Here is a 26,765-nt window from a genome sequence, read left to right on the forward strand (position 1 = left end):
CCTTAGGCAGGATGGGGGTAGGGTAGAAGAGGGAAGAGTCTAAATTTCTAGAGGCCCTGCAAAGTTTTGGGGGGTGGGGAGACTACATAAGGATCCTGTGGGAAAACAGAACTCAGTATAATTAATGTCAAAGGATTGCCTAGGTGGCAATGCCAACTTGTGTTTCTTCTGAGGGGAACTACTGTATTTTGTCCACCTGAAAGTTTGGTCAAAGGAGGCAAACAAGCTAGGCGATGTGTAAATTCATGTTGTTCATTCCCGTAAAGATAGCAGCATACATACATGTATGGAGCCAGATGAAATCTGACTATCTGAACAAAGAATGACAAGGTTTAAATACATTTTTAGAACAGTCCCAACTCAGCATGTCTGTGTTACTCAAACTTATGATCTCCATGTATGTTTAACCATGATACCAGAAAAGGACTTTTCTTAATTGAATTGGTTGTAAATACAATAAGATAGGAGAGTTGACAAAGTATCAATTGAAATTACAACCCAGGATCTATTTAATTTACCATTAATATGCCATAACATAGTATATGTCCATAAAATATTAAGAGAAGAAAAAGTGTCTCCAGTTAAGGGTCTTATCCTTAATAGTCAGCCCATCTGGCTTTGTTGACATAGGAAGAGGTATTCTCTGAGTTTGCTCAGAGAACAAAGAGGCTGTTAGGTCCAGGCTCTTCTTAGTTCAGGCTCTGGCCCTTATTGAAGTTATTAAATTGATATTAAGTGGTTATCAATTTTAAATATATATTTTTAGATTTAGAGGCAGTTGTGGATAGAGCTGCTGGACCTGGTGTCAACAATACTTGGGTTCAAATCTAGCTTCAGATATTTACTGTGTGATCTTGGGTAAGTCACTTAACCTGTCTGCCTCAGTTTCTTCACCTATAAAATGGGGATAATAGCACCTACCTTCCAGGGTTGTTGTGAGGATTAAAGGAGACAATACTTGTAAAGGGCTCAGCACAATGCCTGACGCATATAGTTGATACTCAAACACTTGTTTCCTTCCTTCTTCCTTGTGCCTTATGTTTTCTCTAGTTCTTTAGGGGTTCCTGTGGATCTTTTTCATCTTTTGCATTTTCTGTGGAATGGAATAAAGGCTATCTTCTACCTGTCATGTTCTCTACATTTGTGGGAAGCTAGATGTGAATTATACCTAATCTGTATTTGGAGATTTTCCTGGAATAACCTCTAGGTGGGGCACCAAGCCAAAGAAACCCATCACCCCAAAGTTGAAGGCTATGACAGACTATGGATTACATTAATCCTAGAGAACGGACCAAGAGAGTCATCGTCTTCCTTTGGCTTGTTGTTCTCACTCACACTTTACTTCAGGAAAATCTTCAAATATAGCTTAAGCAGAGCTCATATCTGTTTCCACAAATGTAGTTAATGGAGGTCCCTAGCTCCCACACAGCAGAACTCCTCAGAAATGACAATTATATGAAATCTATTTATAAACATGTGAGAATGTTTCTATGAAATACTGGGTGAAAAAGCAAATCATACACATACACACATATACACATATTTACACATCTCTATATATACACATATAGAGATATATAATTCATATTTTATTTATATAGTATGTAATTATTTATAAATATTTGTAAATGTATATTTTTATACATTTAATGCAAATTTACATAAATGTAAACATACTTTATGAATTTAATGTAAATTTGCATAAATATAAATACATTCTATGTATACATATTTATAAATGTAGCAAAAGGTTTAAGGTTTACATAGCATCTTTCTTCATAACCTTGTTACAGAAGTAGCAAAGTACAAGCATTTTACCAAAAAGGAAGTTAAGGCTCACAAGGTTGTGACTGACCTAAAATCACATATCTGGTATTTGTCAGTCAGATATTCTGGCTGCAAGGCCAAGGCTCTGTCTTCTAGAGTTAGCCAAGAGTGCCAGTATTTGTTATTACTATTTGAATAACTACCTGGTGATTGCCCAGTTCTCCCCCGACGCCTCATGGCAGTCAGAAAGAGAAGATCCTGGCAATGTCCTACCGAAAGGGTAGGGGCTCCTTCCAGCACTGCCTGTGCTGGGCTCTGTGTTGGTTCTTCCTCAGAGGAGCAGCCTCGCAGAACGTGGACAGCGTCATCACAGAACCCTGGCTATTAGATGTCCACTTCTTCCGGTAGCTCCAACGGGTACATTCTACTACCGTTACCTTGTAGCCAGGATCTCCTGCTTCCAATCCCAGAGCTCTGTCCTCTCCATCACAATGTCTTTTTGTAACGATGTAAAGATACTACAAAGATTTTTAAAAGGTCGGAAGGGGATATGAAATAAGTAGTGCAGTGGGAAAGGTTTTGACTAGAACCAGAGGACCCCGCGATCAAACAGGGTTGCAGTTTTCCGATTCAAACAGGACGGCCTCTGAGGTCCCTGCCAGCATTGGAACTATGATCGTATCAAATTTTCTAACCGTCAGTGCTAACTTCATTTCCTTTAAAGTTGTGTTTATGCTAACATCAGGAAGTCAAAATTCTAACCTCTATGCTCCTGCACATCCCGGCTCATAATCCTTGGCAATAATAAGAATCTTCCCGTATAACTCGTCTCAGTCTCTCAGTCATTATGAGAATACTTTAATCATAGACGTCCTGAATTAGGACGCCTCCAGATGATTAACAGCAGTCTACCATGTTTATTAAATGTCCTTGGTGAACAAAGTCACATAAGAAACCAGAGGTTTCAAAAAAAACATGAAGTAAATCTCTGACTTAAAGTAGATTATATGTAAAATGAGAAAGGACAGAAGCCACACCTACATGAGAAACAGAGAAACGCACATAATACACACCACCTGCAAATGCACGCGAGCTGTAACCCACATCTCCCTTTCAACTCTGAAGGCTATTTCTCCTCGGTACCCTTCAAGGATTGCGAGAGAAGTGGCTGCTGTCAGGGCATGTTGGTCGGAGAGCCAAAGGAACACGCCCTCTCACGCTCCCTGAAGCCTGGGATTATGGGTTGCAAGGCAGTAAGTGGGGTGGCAAAGCTTCAGATCTCTCTCGCGAGGGAACCAGTGCAAGCCCAAGGTTAAAGCACTTGAGGACGTTTTCCGTCTGTCCCCCGCAAGTCAGTTCTTACTGGAGGCCGGCTCCAGTATGCTATAAATACAGCGGGCCACATGCTGTTGTGACATAATGTTCCCTCTACAGCCCAAGCTAGATAATATTAATTTGCCCTTTAAATGTCCCTAGCGGGAGCTGCAATCCCCCGACCCGCTCAGGCCTCCCGGAAGAGCCTCGCCCCCCGTGCCCTCTACTGAGGAATGGGATGGAGAGGGTATCCAGACACCTGTCCAGCCAATACGCAGGGAGCCAAATGGCCCGAGGGCCCTCCTCCTTCTCTCGCGAGACAGAGGGTCATATAAGGAGGTCTGGGGGAGAAGTGCTCTGCCCCTTTTGGATCGTGGTGGTGGGAGAGAGAAGGGGGTCAGGGCTTTTAGCTGGGGGGGAAGGTTAGGGAGTAGTTCCTGAGAGACTGTGGGTGCGACCGACTTCCATCATGAGTGACCAAGCGCTGAGTTTCCTGAAAGACTTTCTGGCAGGTGGCATCGCCGCTGCGGTTTCTAAGACGGCAGTTGCTCCCATCGAGAGAGTCAAACTGCTTCTGCAGGTGAGGATTAGAACCTGAAAGGTGTGTGCATGTATTCGGAAGAGGAAAAGGGTCCTGGCCCAGGGAGACATTGCCGCCTAAGTAGATGTGAAGACAGGTGCTTTGTCCTTGGCCAGGGGTGAAGGCGGGACAGGCCTTGGGCCAGCGGTCCACAACCCAGGGAGAAGTGGGGGGCACAAATAAAGGGGTGAAGTCCTTTGAGAGCCTAGCCTAAGGGAAGAGACGGTATTCTGCCCAAAGCCCAGAGATGTAAATGACATTGCTGGTGTCAGGTGGCTCCTGCACTTAAGTGCCTAAATATGGAAAGCCTCCTGAGGATCGAATTACATCGAGCAGTGCTACACTCTTCCCAAGCCAGGCTGTGCGCAGAACCAGGAAAATTGGGTGGCAGTTTAGATGCCCTCATCCAATCTCCCCTTTGCCTGACCTTCCTTTCCTTACCAAGCCAAGTCACTCCCCTCCTCTGTTCCTACCACCTCTCCACCCTTCTTTAGCCTGTCTTAAAGGCAAACAGCCATGCTGGTGGGGGGGGAACACCCTAGCTGGGGCAACTCTAGGGTAATGCAAAGAATGTGGTATTGAGAATCGGGAGTTCTGCCATTCACTCGCTGATCTTGGACAAATTACTTGGGCTGTTTCCACATCTGTACAGATGTGGTATGGCTAGCTCTTTAGATTTTTTCTGAGCTCCAATATTCTATGATTTGATCTTGTCACAATTTCCATCCACACCTAGTGTGACGTAAGCAGCATTCCCATTACTGCTTAAAAAGCTGGGATGCTGGACCCCAGTGAGATGCAGAGGCAAGAGGGTTAAGTTCCAAAGGGAGGGCATGGAGAGAAGCATTGGCTTTGACTTATTAGGCCTGAGCTGGGAAACCCCTAAGTTACAAATGAATTTTTTGTCCAATCCTTTCCTTTCCCTGTCTTGTCCACCTTTTCCCATGTTCTAGGTCCAACATGCCAGCAAACAAATTAAAGCCGAGCAGCAGTACAAAGGTATAATTGACTGCGTGGTGAGAATCCCCAAGGAGCAAGGCTTCCTCTCCTTCTGGAGGGGTAACCTGGCCAATGTCATTCGTTACTTCCCCACCCAAGCCCTTAATTTTGCCTTCAAGGACAAATACAAGCAGATCTTCTTGGGGGGTGTGGATCGGCACAAACAGTTCTGGCGCTACTTTGCTGGCAACCTTGCTTCTGGTGGAGCAGCAGGGGCCACTTCCCTCTGCTTTGTCTACCCACTGGACTTTGCTCGGACCAGGCTGGCTGCTGACGTGGGCAAAGGCGCCGCTCAACGGGAGTTCCGTGGCCTAGGCGACTGTCTTGCCAAGATCTTCAAGTCTGATGGCCTGAAGGGCCTCTACCAAGGCTTCAGTGTGTCTGTCCAGGGCATCATCATCTACAGGGCAGCCTACTTCGGGGTCTATGATACAGCCAAGGGTGAGAGGTTAATGGGGATGGAATGAAAATTATCCAAAAAACTCCAAGGTTTGAGGGATTCTTTCCCCACTCACTTATCCTGGTGCTCCTGGTTGGGGAGGTGGAGTACATTTAGAAGTAAAATTCTGTCCACTTTGACTGGTGGTCTCTGTCCCAACAGTTTTTTCAGGCACTATCAGAGTAACTAATGCTTCCCCAGGAACAAACACTACTGTTCAATCAGTTCTTCAGGCCCTATGCAAGTCAGGCACCTGCCCATAATTGTGAACTTTTCTGTTAGAAAACTTCCACTTCCCAGTTGACTGCTTGACACTTAAAGAATGTGATAGACTAAATCCAAAGAAGAGGGCATGAAGCACAAAGTGGGGAGAGGGTATCTTTTCTGCCCCTTTTCTACCAAAATGATGTATTTGGCCTTAATCTACAGGAATGCTGCCTGACCCCAAGAATGTGCACATTGTAGTAAGCTGGATGATTGCCCAGACTGTGACTGCTGTGGCAGGACTGGTGTCCTACCCCTTCGATACTGTCCGTCGTAGGATGATGATGCAGTCTGGTCGGAAAGGCGGTATGTTTTTCTTCATCTTCCTCATTACTGCATGCAAGGGGACGGGCAATTTCAGTAATCTGGCATGGCTGGCTTGTCTAGCCCCAGCATCAGGTAGTGACCCTCTGTGATTCATAGTTCTCTTTGTAACCTAAAATGGCAAGAGGGAAGAGGGAAAAGGGTGAGATTATGGATTAAAAAGTAGCTCCTCCCTCTAGGTTGGGCAGAGCACTGAGTTGATTATTCAGTTAACTGATACATTTTGCCTCAATTATTTGGCCATCAAGTGCAACTATCTCTAGTCTGAGGCAGCATGGCAAATCACCTCTGAGATTCAGTTTAAGATTAGCCTATATCTATTTAAAAAAAAAAAAGGTCCCTTTCAATTTAAAGCTTATCATTTTATGGAATTATCTACATAAATATCTACTTATCAATTCCACTGGTAGCCAGAGAAAACTAAGAGTAAGAGAAAATCTTTGCCTAGCAAGCTAAGGAGGATTTGGGCAACTGGTACTACACAGAAATGGAGTATACAATTCCAGCAGCCTGAACTTCATGAAGAGATCCAGGACTCAGGCACAAGACTTTTTAGAAAATAAGCCTTTATCAAGATTATAAATAACTTACCAATTTTTGTCTCCACAGCTGATATTATGTATACTGGAACAATTGACTGCTGGAGGAAGATTGCAAAAGATGAAGGATCCAAAGCTTTCTTCAAAGGTGCCTGGTCCAATGTATTAAGAGGCATGGGTGGAGCTTTTGTATTAGTGTTGTATGATGAGATCAAAAAATATGTCTAATTCAATTAAAACTCTTAAGTTCATTGGTCCCAGATCCATTTTCTGATGTTACCCATGGTTTAGTAGACATTTCTTAGGGAATCTGACAACACCAATATGGGACAATGCCAAAACTGACAAGGATAGTATAGCATAAACATGTTTCAATCCACCGGACCACAAATGAATTTTGCACTATACAGATTTAAAGTATACTAGCAAATATAAGGTAACATTTATTTCTATGCTTCTACAATTAATTTGAGAAATGGTGATGATGACCTGATGTGAACCCTCAATAAATATTACTTAAGGCTCATTCTCTAAATTTTTACTTTATTAAAATCCTAAGTGTCAAACTGGATTGAAGGGCTCTAAATCCCAACTGCGATCATATGAAAAAGCATCCCAAGTAAAGATACAACTGCACATCGTGAATTACTTGTAAATATGTAACAATTCTTGTAAACACTGACCACTACACTGAATATGAAGTTTCAGTTGCAGCTACACTCAAGAACACAAACCTAATGTACAGTCTGGGGGGGAATGAGAGGAGTGGAAGATTAGAAGAGAATGAAATGGATAGCAATGAAAAATGTTTCACATGTACTTTGTTATTTCAAGGATAAGAGATACCTCAAGACAGTGGGACTTTCTGTCAAGAAATTTTAAAACCACTGCTTTAGGTAACATACATGATCCAGAAACAAAAGTAAATCCAGCAAATCTACACATGGAAAGCAAATTAGAGATTGGAGAGGGCTTTTCAAATTATATAATTTTCCATCTAAAACAGAGTAGGGAACAGGAATGAGAATTATGCAAGTATCTGGATTTTGCTCTACTACTAGTAAAGCACTATAGGGACAAAATTAATTAGAATCCAGATATTAACTACTTATTGAATGCCTATGTGCCTGACTGCTAGATAATTTCACCTAATAGTTTCTTGCACATTTGGGAGTTCAAAGAATGTGTACCTGAATTCCAAAAGGAACTAACAGGAGGAATAAATATAAAAAGAAGACAATTAAATGATAAATCAATGTGTGCAAGAAGAGGTCAAAGAGAAAGGCAGGGCCACTATGATTGGGAGTGGGAGAAATTAGAGAAGGCTGGAATGGGCCTTAACGGATAAGGAAAGCAAGAATGGCCTTTGTAGACGTACAAAAGCTAACTTCTAGCTAATCTCATAAAATAACCTGTATTGACTGCAAAGCACTAAAGGTTAGTTTTCTCAACACAATCTCTAATTTACCTTGCCCCCTCCAAAGGCGATTTTGTTGGCCAACTCAAATGTGATGCTAAAAGAAAACATTTCAGGGCTTGCTGGGGGTATCAAGGAGAAAGTCACTGAAGAAGCATTTTTTTCATGATAACTATTAAAGGACACAGCTAAGTCACTCTTAGTCCTAAGTTCAGGAAATATAGGAAAAAGACCAAATATATGCTGAAATATGAAAAGTCAGTCAGATTTAGGTAAGAGGTAGGCTGGTTTATGGCTTAAAATGGTGTACACCCCAGTAGGTTTAGCTATCTGATAAAGGTGAAGTTACTTTACACCAAGGGAAAACTGAACCTTAAGTCTGGATAGAATGTATGTTACAGAACACATATTTTGAAAGATCGTTGAGCTAAAAGCAGTACTTCCCAGATTGGGTCAAGATAGGGTTTCAGGTAGGGTTAGATGAAAGGCTCCATAAAAACTTGAAAATCTCAAGCTTCTATATTGCTTTGTTCTCTTTTCTCCTAATTACCCAGTAGAGCTTTTTAATTCCTACTGTGTGTCTCAGTTTGAGTTAAAGGCTTCTCCTATCCATTCCTGGGCCTAAATGTTACAGAAGCCATTTAAGAACTGGCAGTAGCAGTTGAGAATTAAAGCCAGCTTTCTGGGGTAGGGTCTTTGAGGTCCAGTGACAGAAGCCAGTCTCACACTACTGGGGCTTTACAGTTAATCTGAAAAGCTGGGTTCACCTAAAAAGACAACGTCTAACTGAAAGGTAAATCTTACTTTAATTTCTCTTATAATTTTTCCCCAATCTACAACAAAGATAACAACACAGGTTGTTTAAAGATCTATATACTTATTGACTCTTAAGAACTATATAAGGGAGTGTGACTGTAAACCCACTGGAATTTTATCATACCGACTGTTTTTCTCAACCATCTCTATGTGATAAAACCAGTCACAGGATTCCTCTTACCCATTATAAGGTACTCATTGCACCCAACCATTAGTTTAATGCTAATATTTCTGACAGCACTGTAGAGATATTATCTTCAAAAGCCATAAAACTGGCATTACGCCTGCAAATTTAAAAGGAGAAATCTCATAATTCTATATATGTGAAAAAATGATGTTGGGACTAGATGCTTAAAAAAGCCCTTGAAAATATAAGATAATGTGTATTGCAGCAAAAACTACGCTATATAAATACTGAAGATGTTCATACTGGCAAGCCTATCTTTTAAATGATCTAATTTAGTTAATATATTGCTCAGAACTATTGTCTTATTTTCAAGAAAATGCTGAGACATTGTTAATCCTGTAAGGCTGTTTGCATCATCTTGGTTTCACTCTATTCAAAAGGAAAAACTTGATTTGAATTTACTCTTCATCTTAACAAATCATTTTTCTTATGTTTCAAATGGGAGCAATACATTTTATGATAGCTAAAATCAAAAGCAAAAAATAATGATTCCAATAAATTTTTTCTAAACATTTTTTAAAAATCCATAAACATCTGAGAGCTAAGAACCCTGGCTGCCTGTTTCCTAAATTACTGTGCCAGAACTGTTTGCGGGTTCTGTGTTAATAAATGCAAATTATCCATTACATACTTCATATATGACCCTGGATCTTTTCTCCCCCACAAATCGGGTACAATCACTTATAGACTGAGATAATACACTTAAGCACTTGCCGTATAAAATCACATGTTCTATGACCTCCATCATTAAAATATAGGAGTATAATTAGTGATTATCAATTGTTTTCCATACTCTCCCTTGCTCAGTCAGCATTTGTAAATGAAGGAGATAGAGCTGAATGAAAGTATTTCTCCCACAAGAACCTCTTGTTCAAGAAATGCCTAAAGGAACTGGTGCCAAATTCAAACAAACCAACCTGAATATTTCATTCGGAGTATTAGCTAACAATGTTTTTGTGGAGCCTATGAACATGTTTGACCATGCCTTGAAATAGTTCTCAATACCTCAGAATTTAGGGTAGAAGCATTTTGCTTCTAAAGAGACCAATAGTCAGATTAGCATTTGACCAAGATTAAACCAATTCTGACCTAAGGAATAAGCCACTTAACCTGAACCTTCATTTCTTCATTCATAAAATGAGAAGGACTAAGTGAACTCTGAAGTTACCTTTCAGCTCTAGGGTTTGGGAGTATGACTTCTAGCTGCAGATTCTTTCTAGGATGTCAGGATCTTGAAATGACAATTATTACATCTTTACTGCACTGGCTCAAATGTAAAGCAATTCTAAACATACAATGGTCCTTCCTGTTTACACTTGGCAATCGACTTATCCTTTCATTAAAGTTCTACCTTAAATCCCCTTCAAAGTACCTTTACTTTTATACTGGAGACATCCCCTTTCTTCCTCAACTCGTGGGCTATGGCACAGTTGAGTGACCATGGCAATCCAGTTCTATCCATGTGGAGATAAAAACAAGTAGAACAGGACCAGTAACCTTCCCAACTTTTCTCTCTTGTTCTTTTCCTTCAGGCTTAATCCCTGTTAAGCCCAATACTTTCACACCAGTGAAACCTAGAGCCATTAAGTGGGTACCTAAGATGACTGTGTAGCTTTATTATTCAAGCTATGTGTATGCACTCTTCGGACGGTTTCAGTAGCATTTCAAAGACCTGAAAGATAGCACAAATATTTAATAGATGCATACAAAATGCTCTTGGAGACTAACATAGTTATGAACATAATAAATTATATTAATTTCCCTTCCCCTTGCAACTTACAAAAGCAACATACGAAAACTGACAATTTTCATCACTGAATGTCCAACATGCTGTAAAAATTCAGCCTATCTTATTTCCCCCCAAAGAAAAAGTTAGTATACAAATATTAAAAGTGTAAATTTAAAATGTGATCTTGGTATTAAATACAACTGTATCTCATTTTATAAGCAAAATATTAAATGGCAAAATAGTTTGATCACCAGAGCAGCACATTAAATAATTATGACAGCAGCATCCAATGAACATTACACCCCCGATGAAAGAAGCAAGATAATCTCAGAGCCAGTTTGTCTTCACGTAACTGTTTAAACCCTGAATCCACCCACCACCCCTTCCCTCCCCACAAAACCTAAACAAACTGTTACTAGATGCTAAGGATATGAATTGATACACAAGTCAAAAATTCAGAATCAATGTTTAACATAACATAGTTTGTCTTAATGCCTAGAGTGCTGAAAGAACTTGTCTTGTTGACCATATGTAGTACATTTCAAAACACAGCAAGAGCTAAAACTGGAGAATAAAAATCAACTTCCTTATTTTTGTGGCCATGAATCACAACTCTCTCAAAAAAAGATTTGGCATTTAACACAGAACCCTCCCCAACATTCTGCAGGGAGGCTGAGAAGGCAAGTAGAGAAACAGAATAATATCAACAGTAGTAGCATCACATTTCATCTTATTAAAGAAAAGCCTTTAAATAAGGACAGAAAAAGTTTCTAATTACAACCTACCTTTTATTATCTATACATATACTGAAATCCACTTTCCACTACCAATGTTAAGAGAACTTGCACTATTCAATAAAAGCTTGACAAAAATTACAAATCCAAGGTAAGGCCAAAAAAAAAAGCAACAACATTTAAGAATAAGGATTTATGTTTTATACCACTATTCCTTACAGCCCTATAAAGTACTAGCAGCAACATCAAGGGCTACTATAAAATGTAGAGTCTTTTACCAAGTTCTTCCTTCATTTGGTTAATAATAAATAAGAACATAACATACTAATAATGCTGCCTCCTAAAATAGATTGGTCTGATGCCTCAGGATCTTTCATAATGTCAGTGCCATTTTACTGCAAATCAAAAAATACTTGCTTCGCTGCTTGTTTCGCAAGACTAATATTGTTGCCAATTTGGTCTCTAAAAAGTGCCACAAAGCAGCAGCATTGAGTTCCAAACTTTTCCTCAATTACTCATTAACAGTATTTCTACTCAACTGAAAAAGGTGCAAAAATGTGGAAGAATATTATACTCTGTACTCTCTAATGTTTGTTCACAGTTCAGAGGAAAAGGGAATAGATCAAAGTTTTAAGATCTAATTCAGGGCACCTAGAGAGAATCAAGTTTGATTATTAGGATGGTCCCACTGTAAGCTTCTATCATTCTACCCTACAATTCTCAAACCAACTTAACAGCTCCATCTCAGAAAAAAAAGAAAGAAAGAAAATTTTAGTATATGTTTCTTGATGAAAACCATCACCTAGAAAGTACTACAATTACAAATTCAAGCCACAAATCACACTCACATAAGTCCTGAAGCAGACAGAAAAATAGAATAAATAAATTTAGGAGCAAAGCTCATGGTTTAAAGTTTACTGGAAAAAATGAAAACTAAATAGCTAAAAATCATGGGTCCAAAGTATTGCAACACTACCATTCTGTCAGTGTGACAATGAGTTTTGTTAACGTGGTGAGAAAATTTACCTGTATACTACCATCCCTGTATTAAATACCTATTATATGTGCACATATAATATACATAAATGCCTGTGTATGTATATATACATATATACACAACTCAGATAAATACATCCATGCAGGAAACACTGATTTGACATGAAACTGTGCTTTGGAAAGTAAATATTGCATCATTACAATAAATTAAAACACAATGCTGTATACTTTAATCACTTAAAATAGGATTACAGACTTTTGCACAGAGAATTACAGTAATCTACAAGAGCACTTCAACAGAAATCTGAGTAACAATGTTCAAAATAAAATGTTTGTTTTTTTTTCTTATAACCAAGCAGTACGAACATTATGGGGTTTAGGTCTCAGCAGAGGGCCACTGGATGCATCAGAAAGTGATCTCTCACTCTTTCGGCTAAGTGCACTTGTAGCACTAGATGACCTGGAGGCTCCTCCTGATAACACACAAACAAGATGGGAAATGAGTCAATCATTTAAAATCTGGTACAGATATGTGAGGTGCTTCATTTTCTATCTTTCATCTTAAAACATTTTTGAAGATTAAAAAAATCTAAAAATAGAAAATGGAATTCTCCCTTCTTTTTCTCCAGGATGATACCAATTTTTGGGAGGTGAGGGCAATCTAGAGGGAGAAAAGGACCAAAACAGCTATAACATAAGGAAAAAAAACACAATAGATTTGGAGTCAGCCAAGAGATATGGATTCAAGTCCTGGTGCTGCCACTTCCTGGCTGTAACCATTGCTCTCTGGGCTACAATTCTCTCATCTATAAAATGGAGAGTTCATTAGCACACCCTTCCAACTCTATTGGCTAGGTTTCCAAGAACCATTTACTAAATACAGACAATACATGTTGTACTATTCTAGGCCCTGGGGAGATGATAAGACAATCTCTGCTCTCATAAATTTCCCATCTCATAGAGGAGAATAATTTTTAAAATACATATTTAAACAGGCAGAGATGGAATGAGAGATAATTCTATTACTGGGTTATTTTGAGGAGGATCAAATGAGAGTGCATGAATAGCAATCTGTAAACTCTATATCGATGATGATGATGATGGTAATGATAAATAGTGAATTAAAAGCTATTAGATATGCAACTCTAGCATGTGACTGGATGACAGTACTTGCAGAACACACAGAAGGCTAAAAAGGTTAGGTGGTACCAGATTACAGGAGGCTTTAAGTGCCAGGCCCTCTTTATCTGAGAGTTAACAGGAAGCCACTGCAATAAAGGGTAATTTAAAGTGGGGAAGGGATTCGAGGTGTGAAGATTCAATGGTATTCACAGAGGTTCCTTTACTATCACCACAGGATATCATGTTAAGTTGTACTTATAACTAACAAACAGAATCACAAAATTTCAGTGTTGGGACTCTCGGTCTACCTAATCCAACCCATAGAAGAATCCCCTCTGATATATGATCATCCAGGCTACGCATGAAGACCTTGGAGGGAGAATCCACGACTAATGATAGCTGAATTTGCAAAGCACTTTACATATAATTATTTCATTTGAGTCTCACAACAACCCTATGAGGTAACTACTAAAATACCCTCTCCATCTGTGAGATAGGAAAACTGGGTCAGGAAATTTAAAGGATTTGAATGTGGTCAATGTTAGAAGTGGAGTTAGAATTTAGAGTCTTTCTGATTCCAAATCCATTTTCTGATAACATTGGAAAACTCCATTTTTAGAAAGCTTTTCTTTACATAGAGTTTATAACTGCCCCTGCAATTTCCACCCATTGTTTTTAGTTTCGCCTTTTGGGGCCAGCAGGAAAACTCAAATCCCTCTCCTCAAAAGCCCTTCAGAGATCTGAAGGCAGTCTACTTGGGGAGTTTCCACTCCCCAAATCCCAGGAGTCTCTTCTTCAGGCAAAAGGTCCACAGCTCCTTCAACTAACTCTTAAGTAGCATGATCTTTAGGCCATTCATCATCTAGCTGCCTTCCTCTGGAAACTCTACAATTTACCAAGGTCCTTCCCATGTCATCTAGGCCAGAAAACAATACACCAGATATGACCTGACAAAGGGGGAGAATAGTCAAGATATTAGCTCCCTAGTATCTGACATTACTACTCTCTTCATGCATCCCAAGATCACATGAGCTTTTAAAGTTGCTAGACAGCATATTGTCGACTCTCACTGAGCTTACAGTCAAGTCTACTAAAACCCCTCATTTTTTTTCAGATGTAACACTATCAAACCAGGCTTTTCCCATCTTGCATTTTGTGAAGCTGATTTTAACTCAAGAATAAAACTTTTCATTTGTTTCTAATAAATTTTCTTTTCACTTATTTTTTTTCCATATTTAAATTTATTTAACATATTTAGTTTTCAGTATTGACTTTCACAAGAATCTGAATTACAAATTTTCTCCCCATTTCTACCCTCCCCCCCACTCCAAGATGGCGTATATTCTGGTTGCCCTGTTCCCCAGTCAGCCCTCCCTTCTGTCACCCCACTCCCTTCCCATCCCCTTTTCCCTTCCTTTCTTGTAGGGCAAGATAAATTTCTACGCCCCATTGCCTATGTATCTTGTTTTCTAGTTGCATGTAAAAACTTATTTTTTTTTGTTTTTGAACATCTGTTTTTAAAACTTTGAGTTCCAAATTCTGTCCCCTCTTCCCTTCCCACCCACCCTCCCTAAGAAGTCAAGCAATTCAACACAGGCCACATGTGTATCATTATGTATAACCCTTCTACAATACTCATGTTGTGAAAGACTCACTATATTTTGCTTCTTCCCAACCCATCCTCATTTATTGAATTTTCTCCCTTGACCCTGCCCCCCTTTTGAAAGTGTTTGTTTTTGATTACCTCCACCCCATCTGCCCATCTCTCCATTATCCCCCCACCCTTTTTTTTTAATCTTCTTCCCTCTTCTTTCCTGTGGGGTAAGATACCCAATTGAGTGTGTATGGTATTCCCTCCTCAGGCCAAACCTGATGAGAGCAAGATTCACTCATTCCCCCCTCACCTGCCCTCTCCCCTCCTCCCACAGAACTGCTTCCTCTTGCCACCTTTATATGAGATAATCCACCCCATTCTATCTCTCCCTATCTCCCTCTCTCAATATATTCCTCTCATCCCTTAATTATTTCTTTTAGATATCTTCCCTTCATCTTCAACTCACCCTGTGTTCTCTCTCTCTCTCTCTCTCTATATATATATATATATACATATATATATACACACACATACATATATAGATATATATACATTCACTTATATATATATATACATTCACATATATATATATATACACACACATAAACACACATATATATGCATATTCCCTTCAGCTACCCTAATACTGAGATCTCATGAATCATACATGTCATCTTTCCATGTAGGAATGTCAACAAAACAGTTCACCTTTAGTAAGTCCCTTGCAATTTCTTTTTCTTGTTCTTTTTCTTGATTACCTTTTCATGCTTCTCTTGATTCTTATGTTTGAAAGTCACATTTTCTATTCAGCTCTGGTCTTTTCACTGAGAAAGCCTGAAAGTCCTCTATTTTATTGAAAATCCACATTTTGCCTTGGAACATGATACTCAGTTTTGCTGGGTAGGTGATTCTAGGTTTTAATCCTAGCTCCATTGACCTCTGGAATATCGTATTCCAAGCCCTTCGATCTCTTAATGTAGAGCCTGCCAGATCTTGGGTTATTCTGATTGTGTTTCCACAATACTCAAATTGTTTCTTTCTGGCTGCTTGCAGTATTTTCTCCTTGATCTGGGAGCTCTGGAATTTGGCGACAATATTGCTGGGAGATTACTTTTTGGGATCTACTTGAGGAGGTGATCGATGGATTCTTTCAATTTCTATTTTGCCCTGTGGCTCTAGAATATCAGGGCAGTTCTCCTTGATAATTTCTTGAAAGATGGTATCTAGGCTCTTTTTTTGATCATGGTTTTCAGGTAGTCCAATAATTTTTAAATTATCTCTCCTGGATCTATTTTCCAGGTCAGTGGTTTTTCCAATGAGATATTTCACATTGTCTTCCATTTTTTCATTCCTTTGGTTCTGTTTTATAATATCCTGATTTCTCATAAAGTCACTAGCTTCCACTTGCTCCAATCTAATTTTTAAAGTAGTATTTTCTTCAGTGGTCTTTTGGAGCTCCATTTCCATTTGGCTAATTCTGCCTTTCAAGGCATTCTTCTCCTCATTGGCTTTTTGGAGCTCTTTTGCCATTTGAGTTAGTCTGTTTTTTAAGGTGTTGTTTTCTTCAGTGTATTTTTCAGTATTTTTTTGGGTCTCCTTTAGCAAGTCATTGACTTGTTTTTCATGGTTTTCTCGCATCCTTCTCATTTCCCTTCCCAATTTTTCCTCTACTTCTCTAACTTGCTTTTCCAAATCCTTTTTGAGCTCTTCCATGGCCTGGGACTAGTTCATGTTTTTCTTGGAGGCTTCTGTTGTAGGCTCTTTGACTTTGTTAACTTCTTCTGTCTGTATGTTTTGGTCTTCTTTGTCACCAAAGAAAGAATCAAAAGTCTGAGACTGAATCTGGGGGTGTTTTCTCTGCCTGGCCATATTCCCAACCAACTAACTTGACCCTTGAGTTTTTCAGCGGGGTATGACTGCTTGTAGACTAAAGAGTTCTATGTTCCTCGTTTGGAGGGGATGTGCCAGCTCTGCCACACCAGCACTCCTCCTTCCCCAAGAACCCCCAACCCTGACTGGGCTTAGATCTTCAGCAGGCTGTGCACTCCTGCTCTGATCCGCCACTTAATTCCTCCCACCAGGTGGGCCTGGGGCCGGAAGCAACTGCAGCTGTACTTCTGTAGCTGCCCCACCTCCGCTGCCCCGGGGGGCAGTGGCTGAACTGGGAACTCCTTCCATTCCCGCAGCTTTTCCCACTAACCTTCTCTGTTGTCTTTGGTGTTTGTGGGTTGAGAAGTCTGGTAACTGCTGCAGCTCACTGATTCAGGGCGCTAGGGCCCACTCCTCCTGACTCCTGGTCTGGTTGGTCCGTGCAGCTCACACTGGGCTCTGCTCCGCTCCGCTCCCAGCTCCCAGCTTCGTGTGGGATAGACCTCACCCAGAGACCATCCAGGCTGTCCTGGGCTGGAGCCTTGCTTCCCTCTGCTCTTTTGTGGGTTCTACAGTTCTAGAGTTGGTTCAGAGCCATTTTTTATAGGTTTTTGGAGGGACTCGGCGGGGAGCTCACGCTAGTCCCTGCTTTCCAGCCGCCATCTAGGCTCTACCCCCCTGTTTCTAATAAACTTATCTTCTTAGGTTCAACCCAATATTTTGGCCTATTCAGGTATTTTGGATCCTGTGTCTGTCATCAAACTAATCAGTTATCCCTCCTAGCTTTGCATTATCTGCAAAAATGTTAAAATTTGCCCTCTATGCATTCATCTAAGTCTACAACTGTTAAATAATATAAGATTTCATTAGGGCACTTCACTAGGCAAGTTAACTTTAGGCTATTTACAACTATTCTTTTGATCAAGGCATTCAACTTGTTTCAGACCCATTTAATGATACTACACCTAGGTTTGCAACATGGTTCTTATACTTAACTTTTCTGTGCCTCAGTTTCAGCATTTGTCCAACTAGGAATAACATTCCTAGCACCAATTTCACAAGTTGTCATGAGGAAAGCTTATCTTAAATCATAAAGTACTATATAAATATAAGCTGGGTACTCAAAGAAGCCTAGTTTCCCTATGAAGAGGAGAAAATTCACGAGATTACAAGATGTTAGCAATAACTCTAGTTAAGAATCTTTGATTTTGAAACCCACAAGCCAATGAATTATGTGCTCTTATGTTAATAAACACAATGATGTAAAACAGTTGGGAATTGTCTCTATCCAGCAATGGCACTTCCAACTGTTTCACCTGATGGCTACCATGTAATACAAATGGATCTTAGCACTACAAAGTGCTCTGTTAAATGAAATGTTCACAATCTGTATTCATGTGAATTAAATGTCAGGATGCCACAGAAAATGACATGCTATATTTCAAGTGTTAGCACTTTAAAAGGCCTCTGCCCTTATTATGTTAAAGAAAACTAGTTATATGCAAAAAGGTTAGGTTCAAAGGCATAAACATGCAAAAAGCAAACAGCAATAGACTTACTTAGTGGACTAATTTGACTAAGAGTGGACCTCACTCGTCTGGAGACAGGTGACACATTTAGGTAGCCCATATGGCGATGATAGTCCATCAGTTGTTCTGTGCGTTTCATACCAACTGTTGGCTTCACAGCTTCAAGTCTTTTCAATAAAGCCTTCATTAAGGAAAATCAGTTTAAATGTCTAAGTTAGAAAGAAGAATTAGAAAGATCCTCATCTAGAACTCTGAATTAATATTTGCTATGTAAGTTATATGGAAAAATACTGTGGATCATTTGAAAACAATCCCAACCTTTTAACAGATTCAAAGTATATTTATATTAAGATACCAGACAAATCTTGAGTTTATATACTATTAACTTAGAAGTCAATTTGCCAGCTATTTCAATTCTGATATGTCCATACTGGCTCTTAATTCATTAACTTAGAAGAAAGTCTTGTGGCATAGCAGAAAAAGAATTGCTTCAGAACCAAGAAGACCTGGGTTTCAGACTCACCTTTGACATACCACCTGTGTGACCTTGGGCACATCACTTAACTCTCTGTTCCTCCAAGCATTTAAGACTCTAAGTTGTAGGGGTGGATTCTCTACACCATATAATTACAGGCCTAGGACACCTGCCCCTCTCAGCCTCCCTCTCTCTCTGCAAGTGTAAATGATGTTCAAAGATCTGGATTTTTGATTATTTGTGTGCTCCCTCTACTAGAGGAGACTGTTAACTCGTCTTCTCTGACTAGCCAGATGGTCTGAGTTTGCCGTGACCAACAAACTAGCTATAAGGACACCCAACTCAGCTAAGCTAGTCTTTGCAGTTTGATATAAGGCCCATGGTCAGAGCCTTTTCAGCACGGCAGGGCTGGTCAGTGCTTGTGCTCTACTACTACAGTTTTTGAGAACCAAGTCACCTCCCATTCTGATGAAGCAGCACGACAATAGGTCTTCAGTGAAGTAGTGAAGTGTTTGATTTCCATACAGAAACAGTATTGTAATAGGGGATTAAATTTCTGATCTAAAGAGTGATATCAAACTTTTTATTAACATAACCACAAACACTATACTTAACTATAAATGATATATCTAGACACAAAATAAGAGCACAAATCTTTCTAAAAGGATAATGCAGTAGCTAGTCACATAGTCTATATTTCATATGACACACTATCTTGTCTTTGAAACTCCTGCTTTATTTTTCCTACAACCAATCAGAAGGGAAAAAAAATCCTTCATCTAGGTTTGTAAATCAGAAGTTTCTTTTGGTATCTTTAAATAGTCACAGGTATCCTTACATGCATGTTTTTGTAGCTGCTATAGTACCTTTCATAGGTATCTTTAGGCTGTGGAAGAAACTTAAAACTGATCTGATGCCCTCTTATTTCCTCATTACAAATAATCCTGTACCAAGCGGTTGGTTTCCAAGGATCTGAAAGCAAAAATACTTGTTCATCTCTCTGTGAGAGGCTTTTCTAAGATCAGTTTTGCACATCACCTGCTTATTTGTAAACTCAGGCTTTTTAATGATGCTTATTATAGATGACAGCCTACCTTTATAAGTTTGGTACCTTTATCACTATCACTCTCTGGATTCCCTATCTCTGCTTTCACAACAGGGCACAATGATAGGATGCAGAATTTTCCTCTTTATTTTAAATTACAAGACAGTGACAGTCAGAAAAATGAAGGGGCCTAAAATTCATCTGTTAAAATGGGGAGCATAATCCTTTTACTACCTACTTCACAACGTCACCGTGAGGAAAGTGCTTGGTAAATACGAACACACTGCACAAATGTAAACTAGTATTTCAAATCAAATACTAAAGCAATTTCGGAAAGCAAGATGTCAACTGTGACTGTCATTGTCAGAACATGGATACATTTAAAGAAACACTTTGGCTCGGCTTCCTAAATCACATGTGCCTACCCCAAGTGTCAGTCTGTCAGATGGAAATGCCAAGGCCAGCAAAAGTCGAAGTACGTGCTAGAGCCAAAAATAACCCTTGCTTAAGTGCTGACTATAATTTAAACACTAAAGCAGATTTACATAGGTTTTAATGCATCATAATTTCTAAGAATCTGTGTCCATAACACAGCAAAATGGGAAATCACTCCCATGTAGCATTTAACTATTAGTTTTGCATTATTCTCTAGTTCTTAGCTGTATAGTAATATCTAGATCATAAGCTCTTGGAGAGCCTCAGCCATCTTCTTCCTTTTTTGTACTGCTTCAGTGCCTAACAGAATACTAAGGACAGAGCTGGCATTCAATAAATGCCAGCTGAATGAGTAGGAAAAAAATTCTGCTTGCTTCCAAGTTAAATGTTTTACAAAAACTTTCACCTGTTGCTCAAATCAGGTTCCTATTTTACTGACCCGAACTGCCTAATTGTTTTCTTTTTGTCTGGGAACATACACTCCTAGCTAGGAAGACAATTTATCTTTCTGAATTTGTCTCTGTTTCTGACTTAATGGAAAGACTAAATGCTGGTGAACAGCTTTTAAGAAACTGCCACATGAGTTTTTCAATGTTCCTGAAATGATGCAGTATGGACCAGAGAACTAGAGCTGCTCTGAGGCACCATTTATTCTTCCAGTGGAAGGACAGGGAGTAGAAAAATCGAATAATTAGGCTGAAGAGTACATATTGCTTTAAGTTCAAATAAAGAAACTAATCAAGAGAGAGAGCTCTTTCCTCTGGGGAAAAAATAACTAAAGATATAAAGACCTTTTCATTTTTATACTTATTCTTCCCTTCTTTTTCTCTCTTCTCACACTAAACTCTGGACATTATTATTCCTCTTAGGAGCTTCGTTTTTACTTCATTCACTGATAAAGTGAAAGTGACTTGCTCAGGATCACTCATAAACTGAGAAAACACTAGCAATTATCTGTAAGGCAGATTTCTAGTTAGAGGGAGCATAAACTGGGAATAAACAAAGTAACTTTGTTGCTAACTTTTCCTATGAATCAGGATCATTCTTTTATTCTATAGACACGTATGGAGGCGCCTGTCTGTGAGAAGTTAATTTCAATCTTAAAATTTTCTTTCAGTGTTTAATGAAGTTACATTACAAATTTGAGAGAAATGTCTCGAGAACAATAGCCCCCTCTACTGGTCAAAATTACTATTTGCTTTTACTTGGTTTTACGTATCTACAAGTATAGTGCCTGGCACATAGTAAGTGATTTAATAAATGCCTTAATATTTTCAATACTCTAAGTTTAGTGCTTTAATTTTAAAAATACTTCATTAATTTATCCTGCCCTATGACGAGGGAAAACACTACTCATCCTTTCTTGAAAATAATCGATTAAGAAAGCAATTTTACTTAAGCAATAAGTATTATCTTCAAGTAGAAACAAACAGCAGTTTCTTTCTTCACCAGCCCACTTTACTAAAAATCTTGTTCCAAAGGTATGTAACACTTAGTGCAAAGTATGCTAGAAATACACTGATTACAACTAACTGGTGAGCATAAAAGCAGTCTTTGAAGTTTTCACAGCATCAACACCTATGCTTCAACTCCTCAAAGCTAGAACCTTCATTGGCTTATTCTGGGTTTCAGCAGCAAAGCGATGATTCAAAAGCAGCAAAACTACGAAGGGGGGCGCTCTAGCCGGTACTTTTTAAAGCCACAAGGCTCATTCCCTGTCCATACAATAAGATAATCAGCATAACTGCCTTTCCTTGCTATTCTGCTTCCATCAACCCCACAAGCCTCAAAATGTTCTTGTCCTACTAGCGAAAAAGGAAAGATTAAAAAAAGATGAAGAATCAGAGGAAAATTAAAGCTTCTAGTTCTACAACAGACTCATTAGTGATTCAATAGATCATAAACTGCAGAATACATCCCTGGTATCTCCCTTTATCATCTTTGTCTTGACCTCAGCTCTTGCACAGTGCTCCACAGGCATAGAAGGAGCTCAATAAATGAATGGATATCTTAAAACATTTCACTGCTGCAACAATTATTTTTGAAAAGAATGACCTATGAAATTATTTTGAAAGCTTGTTTCATACAGAAAGTACCATTAATTATAACTTTCGTGGAAAGTTGTTTTTTTTTAAAGATACAAAACATTCCAGTCATCTGGACTTCACCTGAAACAGAAAAGGCTTTTAGCGCAACAGAGACATGAGTCTGGAGATAATATTTTAAAAGCTAGAGTGTACGTACACAGGAACAGCAGTACTGTAAGATGACCAGTTGTGACTGACTGAGCTATTCTCAGCAATACAATGATCCAAGACAACTCTGAAGGCCTTAAAATGCTATCCAACCCCAGAGAAAGAACTGATGGAGTCTTTTTTTTTTTTTTTTTTTGCTTTTTGGCAGGGCAATCGGGAAAGAGTGACTTGCCCAAGGTCACACAGCTAGTGCAAGTGTCAAGTGTCTGAGGCCACATTTGAATTCAGGTCCTCCTGACTCCAGGGCCGGTGCTCTACTCACTGCGCCACCTAGCTGCCCCTGATGGAGTCTTAATACAAATCAAAGTGTACTTTTTTTAAACTTTCCTTATTTTTCTTGGGGGGTTTTTATTTTGGTCTATATTTTCTTTTACAACATGACAAATATGAAAATGTTTTGCATGACTACATATGTATAACTTATATCAAATTGCTTGCCTTCTCAAGGGGGATGGGAAGGGAAGGAATTTGGAACTCAAATTTTAAAAATGAATGTCAAAAATTGTTTTTACATGTAATTGGAGAAAAATTAAAAAAAAAAAGTTGGAATGTACCTTCAAAGTCACTTATTCTAATACCTCCTCAATTTACCAAACAGTGACTTCCCCCAAGGACATATAATTAAGAAGCAGCAGAGTGGGGACTCAAACCTAGTCCTTTTGATTCTAAATCAGGAAGTTTAACAAATCCGTAATGGGAACCAGGCTATCTTAGGGTTCAAGATAGATAAGGAGGGACAATCTGGACGTAAACCCTCACACCACCTTCAATTTAGGAGATCAGATTTCAAGATGTTCAGAGAAGGGATAGGGAGTATTCCATGGCCTGGGACTCTATAGCTGCACAGGGAACTCAAAAAAAAAAAAAAGATAGAAAGTTCATGAAGTTTGAAGTCAGTCAAAGGGCTGCACTTGAGGACCTAGAGGACCACATGAGGCCTTGAGGCTACAGGTTTCCCACCCTTGACTTAGCCTATTCCCTGGGTATAGGATATTCCTCTCCCCCTTCCCCAATCTTTGTGGAACTAGTGGCATTTTAGTGTGACTTTAAAAGATTTTTAAGACAAGATCATCTTGATTTACTAGGTCAGTAACAACTCTCCCCTTCATACCTCAAACAACACTGTAACCCTCTAAGACATTATCACACACATTTAAATATCATATTACATGACATGTAGGTGACATTCTTTCTTAAAACTACTAGAAATTCTGACAGCTAATGTAAGCTCTATGCTAATATACTTTTACTTTCAAGGGCAGAGTCAGCTATTAAGACTGGTACTTCTAAGATTGATCCTGATAGTGACTAAGTTACCCATCATGAAATACAACAAATCCATTAAAGTAACAGTCAATGCACCACCACAAAAATCAACTGGGAAGCTCCAGTCAAAAAAGCACATAGTCTACAACCTGCTATCATAATCTGAGGCTGAGGTGTGGTTATAAAAGGTTCTGGACTAGGTTCTAGAAGACTTGGGCTTTAGTTCCACGACCTGGGGCAAGTACCATCCCTTCTGTGTTAACCTCATCTGTAAAATAAGGGGGCAGTCTAATACTGCAGTGACCTGTAAGGGCCCCTGTCTATGAGTTCAGCGGCTTTCAAAGCTTACCAATAATGTTTGTCCAATGGATAAAATTGTCTATTAATGTCTATTCCTGTTTTCAGATAACTGAGAAGAAAAAAAGCTACGATTTATTTTTTTTATTATATTATTATTCGAGTTATATTTTGAATAGAAAATACACATGCATTTTCTTCAGTACCTCAAAGGTCTGGGGGTGACTTACCAAGTTCTCTCTCTCAATCCTTTGCTGTTCCTTCTGTCTGTTGAGAGCACTATGGTACAACTTTGGCGGTGGAACTACAGGTTTCCTAGGAATGGTACTCTTAGCTCTTGGTTTTTCAGCCTGTTTGGATAGTTCTTTTAGCAACCTTTGATTTTCCCGATCAATCTGTCTTACCTCCTCCTTTGTAAAAGAGAAGTTTTTCTTAGGTGCTGGAGAAGGTCGATCAATAGTAAATTTTTGCTGTTCTTTTTTGTCTAACTGCAGGAAAGCTTTAAGAAATGAAAAGAAAATCCTCAGATAAAATCATAAAGTAATAATATAGTATATCATTGAAATTTCATAAAATCTATCTATCTATCTATCTATCTGTCTATCTGTCTGTCTATCTATCTGTATGATTCTCTGGCTCCTGATATTTAAAGATATGGTTAACTGTTACTTTTTTATTTAATATTTAATTTTTCTCTTAACTATTCTTTCCTTGGATGAACACTTTACTGATAACAGAATTGTACATTTTAATCATTTTAACTACACAGACACAATATATATATAAACACACTTTAATAATAGAGCCAGAGCTCACAATCTATCTTTCAAAATACAGTTTTCAATAGACCATTATTTAATAGACCTTCAAAAACAAGAATAAACTCTTCACTAGCATATTCCCAAGTTTTACTTGTGTGAAATAGCTGGCAGATAAGCACTTGGGAGGAACAAAAAAAAAATGTGTCTTTTGTTTTGTCTACTTCAGGTGGTTCTATATTTAAAGTACTGGATGTTCAAATTCCAGCTCTCAAAGAACAGAATTCCCGTTTGTTCCCACTAACAGTCTTTAAAGTACTACTTGTTCTGCATAAGTATTAAATACTTAATTTAGGAGCTTAGTGTACTAGAAAAAGTCTTACTTCTCCATACAGTAGTCATAAAAGAGGAAAAATAATTCAAAGATTGCAAGAAAAATTTGTTGAAAATATGCTAGAATAGCTCTTAAATTTTAAAGTGCCTCAAAAAAAAATTTTAAAGTGCAAGGTATAAGACCTACTTTGAGAGGTCAAAGGGTTTTTAAGAACCACTACAGGCAACAATGGTTTGTCTGCCAAGGCAAAAATAACTCTGGGTTATCTTAAAGTTATCTTGAAGCTATCATGAAGCTTAATATTTCACTACACAAGCACTACCAATAAGTAAATTTCCAGAACATAAACATTATACAAAATACACATTTGTCTTTAAAAAACAAATCTTTCACTGCTGATTAAAAATAAAAATTAGAATAAGTTAAAGCTATCAAGTAAGAAAATTCTTTGTTGTCCTGATTTCTAAAATTTCTATTGATACATTTAGCTGTTACGACATTTCCTAATTATGATTTTCTTGACAAGTTATTAAAAATTATGCACTTGTGAAAAAGACACTAAAATAGATATCGAAACAATATATGAAATATTTTAAAGATTAAGTTCCTTATCAAAATAAGTTCTGAATTCTAGAAGATACCTAACACATTTAGCTTTTCAGAATTTTGAATAAGAATATTACTAATAATAGCTGACAATAAATTCGACAAGATATTTTGTGAAGCAGTATGCTAAATGTTTATGATCCCAGCTCTTACGGATACAAAACATATGCAACTACTACATAAAAATACAAGGTAGCTGTAAAAAGGCAGGTATGAAGTGCTGTTCTGTGAGAGCCAAAAGAGCAAAACTAATTACTGATTTGGTGAAGGAGAGAATATTCTACAGGCCAAGAAGGGGAGGGAGAATATTCAAGAATTAAAGAGGTGTATGCAAATGAATGGAGAAGAGATAGTACAGTGCCAAGTAGGGATTATTTCTCAGGAGTCCATGGATAGATTTAAAGAAATTCATGAACTTGGACAAAAAAAAAAAATCACATCTTTATTTTTGCTAACCTTTAATTGATACTCAGCATCTCCTTCAAATATTTAAAAACATTCCGAGAAGAGGTTCATCGGTTTCACCAGACTGCCAAAAGAGTCCATAACACAAAAAAGGTTGAGAACCCTCGGTCTAAAGGGTCAACTAAGTGGAAGAAATCAATATGAGATAGAATTGGAAAAGTAGAATAATTCCAGACTATGGGCAGCCTTGAACGCTAGCCCAAAGAGCTTAGTATTTTAACTTGGTAGGCAATAGTGAATAAATGAAGTTTCTGATTAGATATCTATGTGTGAAGATTAGTCTGGTAGTGCCAAGATGAATGGACTGGAGGGGAAGAGAGTAGAGACAGGAAGACCATGGTGTTGGGAGGCTAATGAAACAGTACCCAAAGGGAAGTAATGTGATCAGGCAGCAGTAGAGAAAGAGAAGAAGGTAATAGAGATAGGTAAAAGAGATGGTGCAGAGGAAGAATGAATAGATTTTGATAATTAGATTTGTTATTAGAGATGAAGGAAAAGAAAAGCTCAAAGGTAATACCAAGATTTCAAATATGGAAGATTGGGTCAGTAGTGGTATCATGGAGAAAAAATAGTGATATCAGAAGAAGCAGGTTTAGGAGAAAAATATTAA

The 26,765-nt window shown here is 38.5% G+C and overlaps 2 protein-coding genes across 3 annotated transcripts in view; one reads left to right on the forward strand and one right to left on the reverse strand.

The window, feature by feature from the left end:
- Positions 1-3,446: 3,446 nt before the first annotated feature.
- SLC25A4 (solute carrier family 25 member 4) lies at positions 3,447-6,752 on the forward strand. The gene is given in 5 exon segments (XM_036764525.1): positions 3,447-3,661; positions 4,615-5,101; positions 5,529-5,669; positions 6,297-6,370; positions 6,372-6,752. Coding segments are annotated over 5 exon segments (837 nt in total). The 5' UTR covers positions 3,447-3,550; the 3' UTR covers positions 6,396-6,752.
- Positions 6,753-10,319: 3,567 nt separating this feature from the next.
- The window catches only part of CFAP97 (cilia and flagella associated protein 97), a 36,622-nt gene continuing 20,176 nt past the window's right edge, over positions 10,320-26,765 (reverse strand). For both annotated transcript variants that reach the window (XM_036764692.1, XM_036764693.1), the window contains exons 3-5: positions 24,223-24,491; positions 18,250-18,400; positions 10,320-12,578 (exon numbers count right to left, since the gene is read on the reverse strand). In XM_036764692.1, the coding sequence (XP_036620587.1) occupies positions 12,451-12,578; positions 18,250-18,400; positions 24,223-24,491 (548 nt within the window). In that variant the 3' untranslated portion in view covers positions 10,320-12,450. The remainder of the gene's footprint in view (positions 12,579-18,249; positions 18,401-24,222; positions 24,492-26,765) is intronic.

The sequence above is a fragment of the Trichosurus vulpecula genome, chromosome 6 (assembly GCF_011100635.1).
Source record: "Trichosurus vulpecula isolate mTriVul1 chromosome 6, mTriVul1.pri, whole genome shotgun sequence".
In the NCBI taxonomy this organism is placed as follows: domain Eukaryota; kingdom Metazoa; phylum Chordata; class Mammalia; order Diprotodontia; family Phalangeridae; genus Trichosurus; species Trichosurus vulpecula.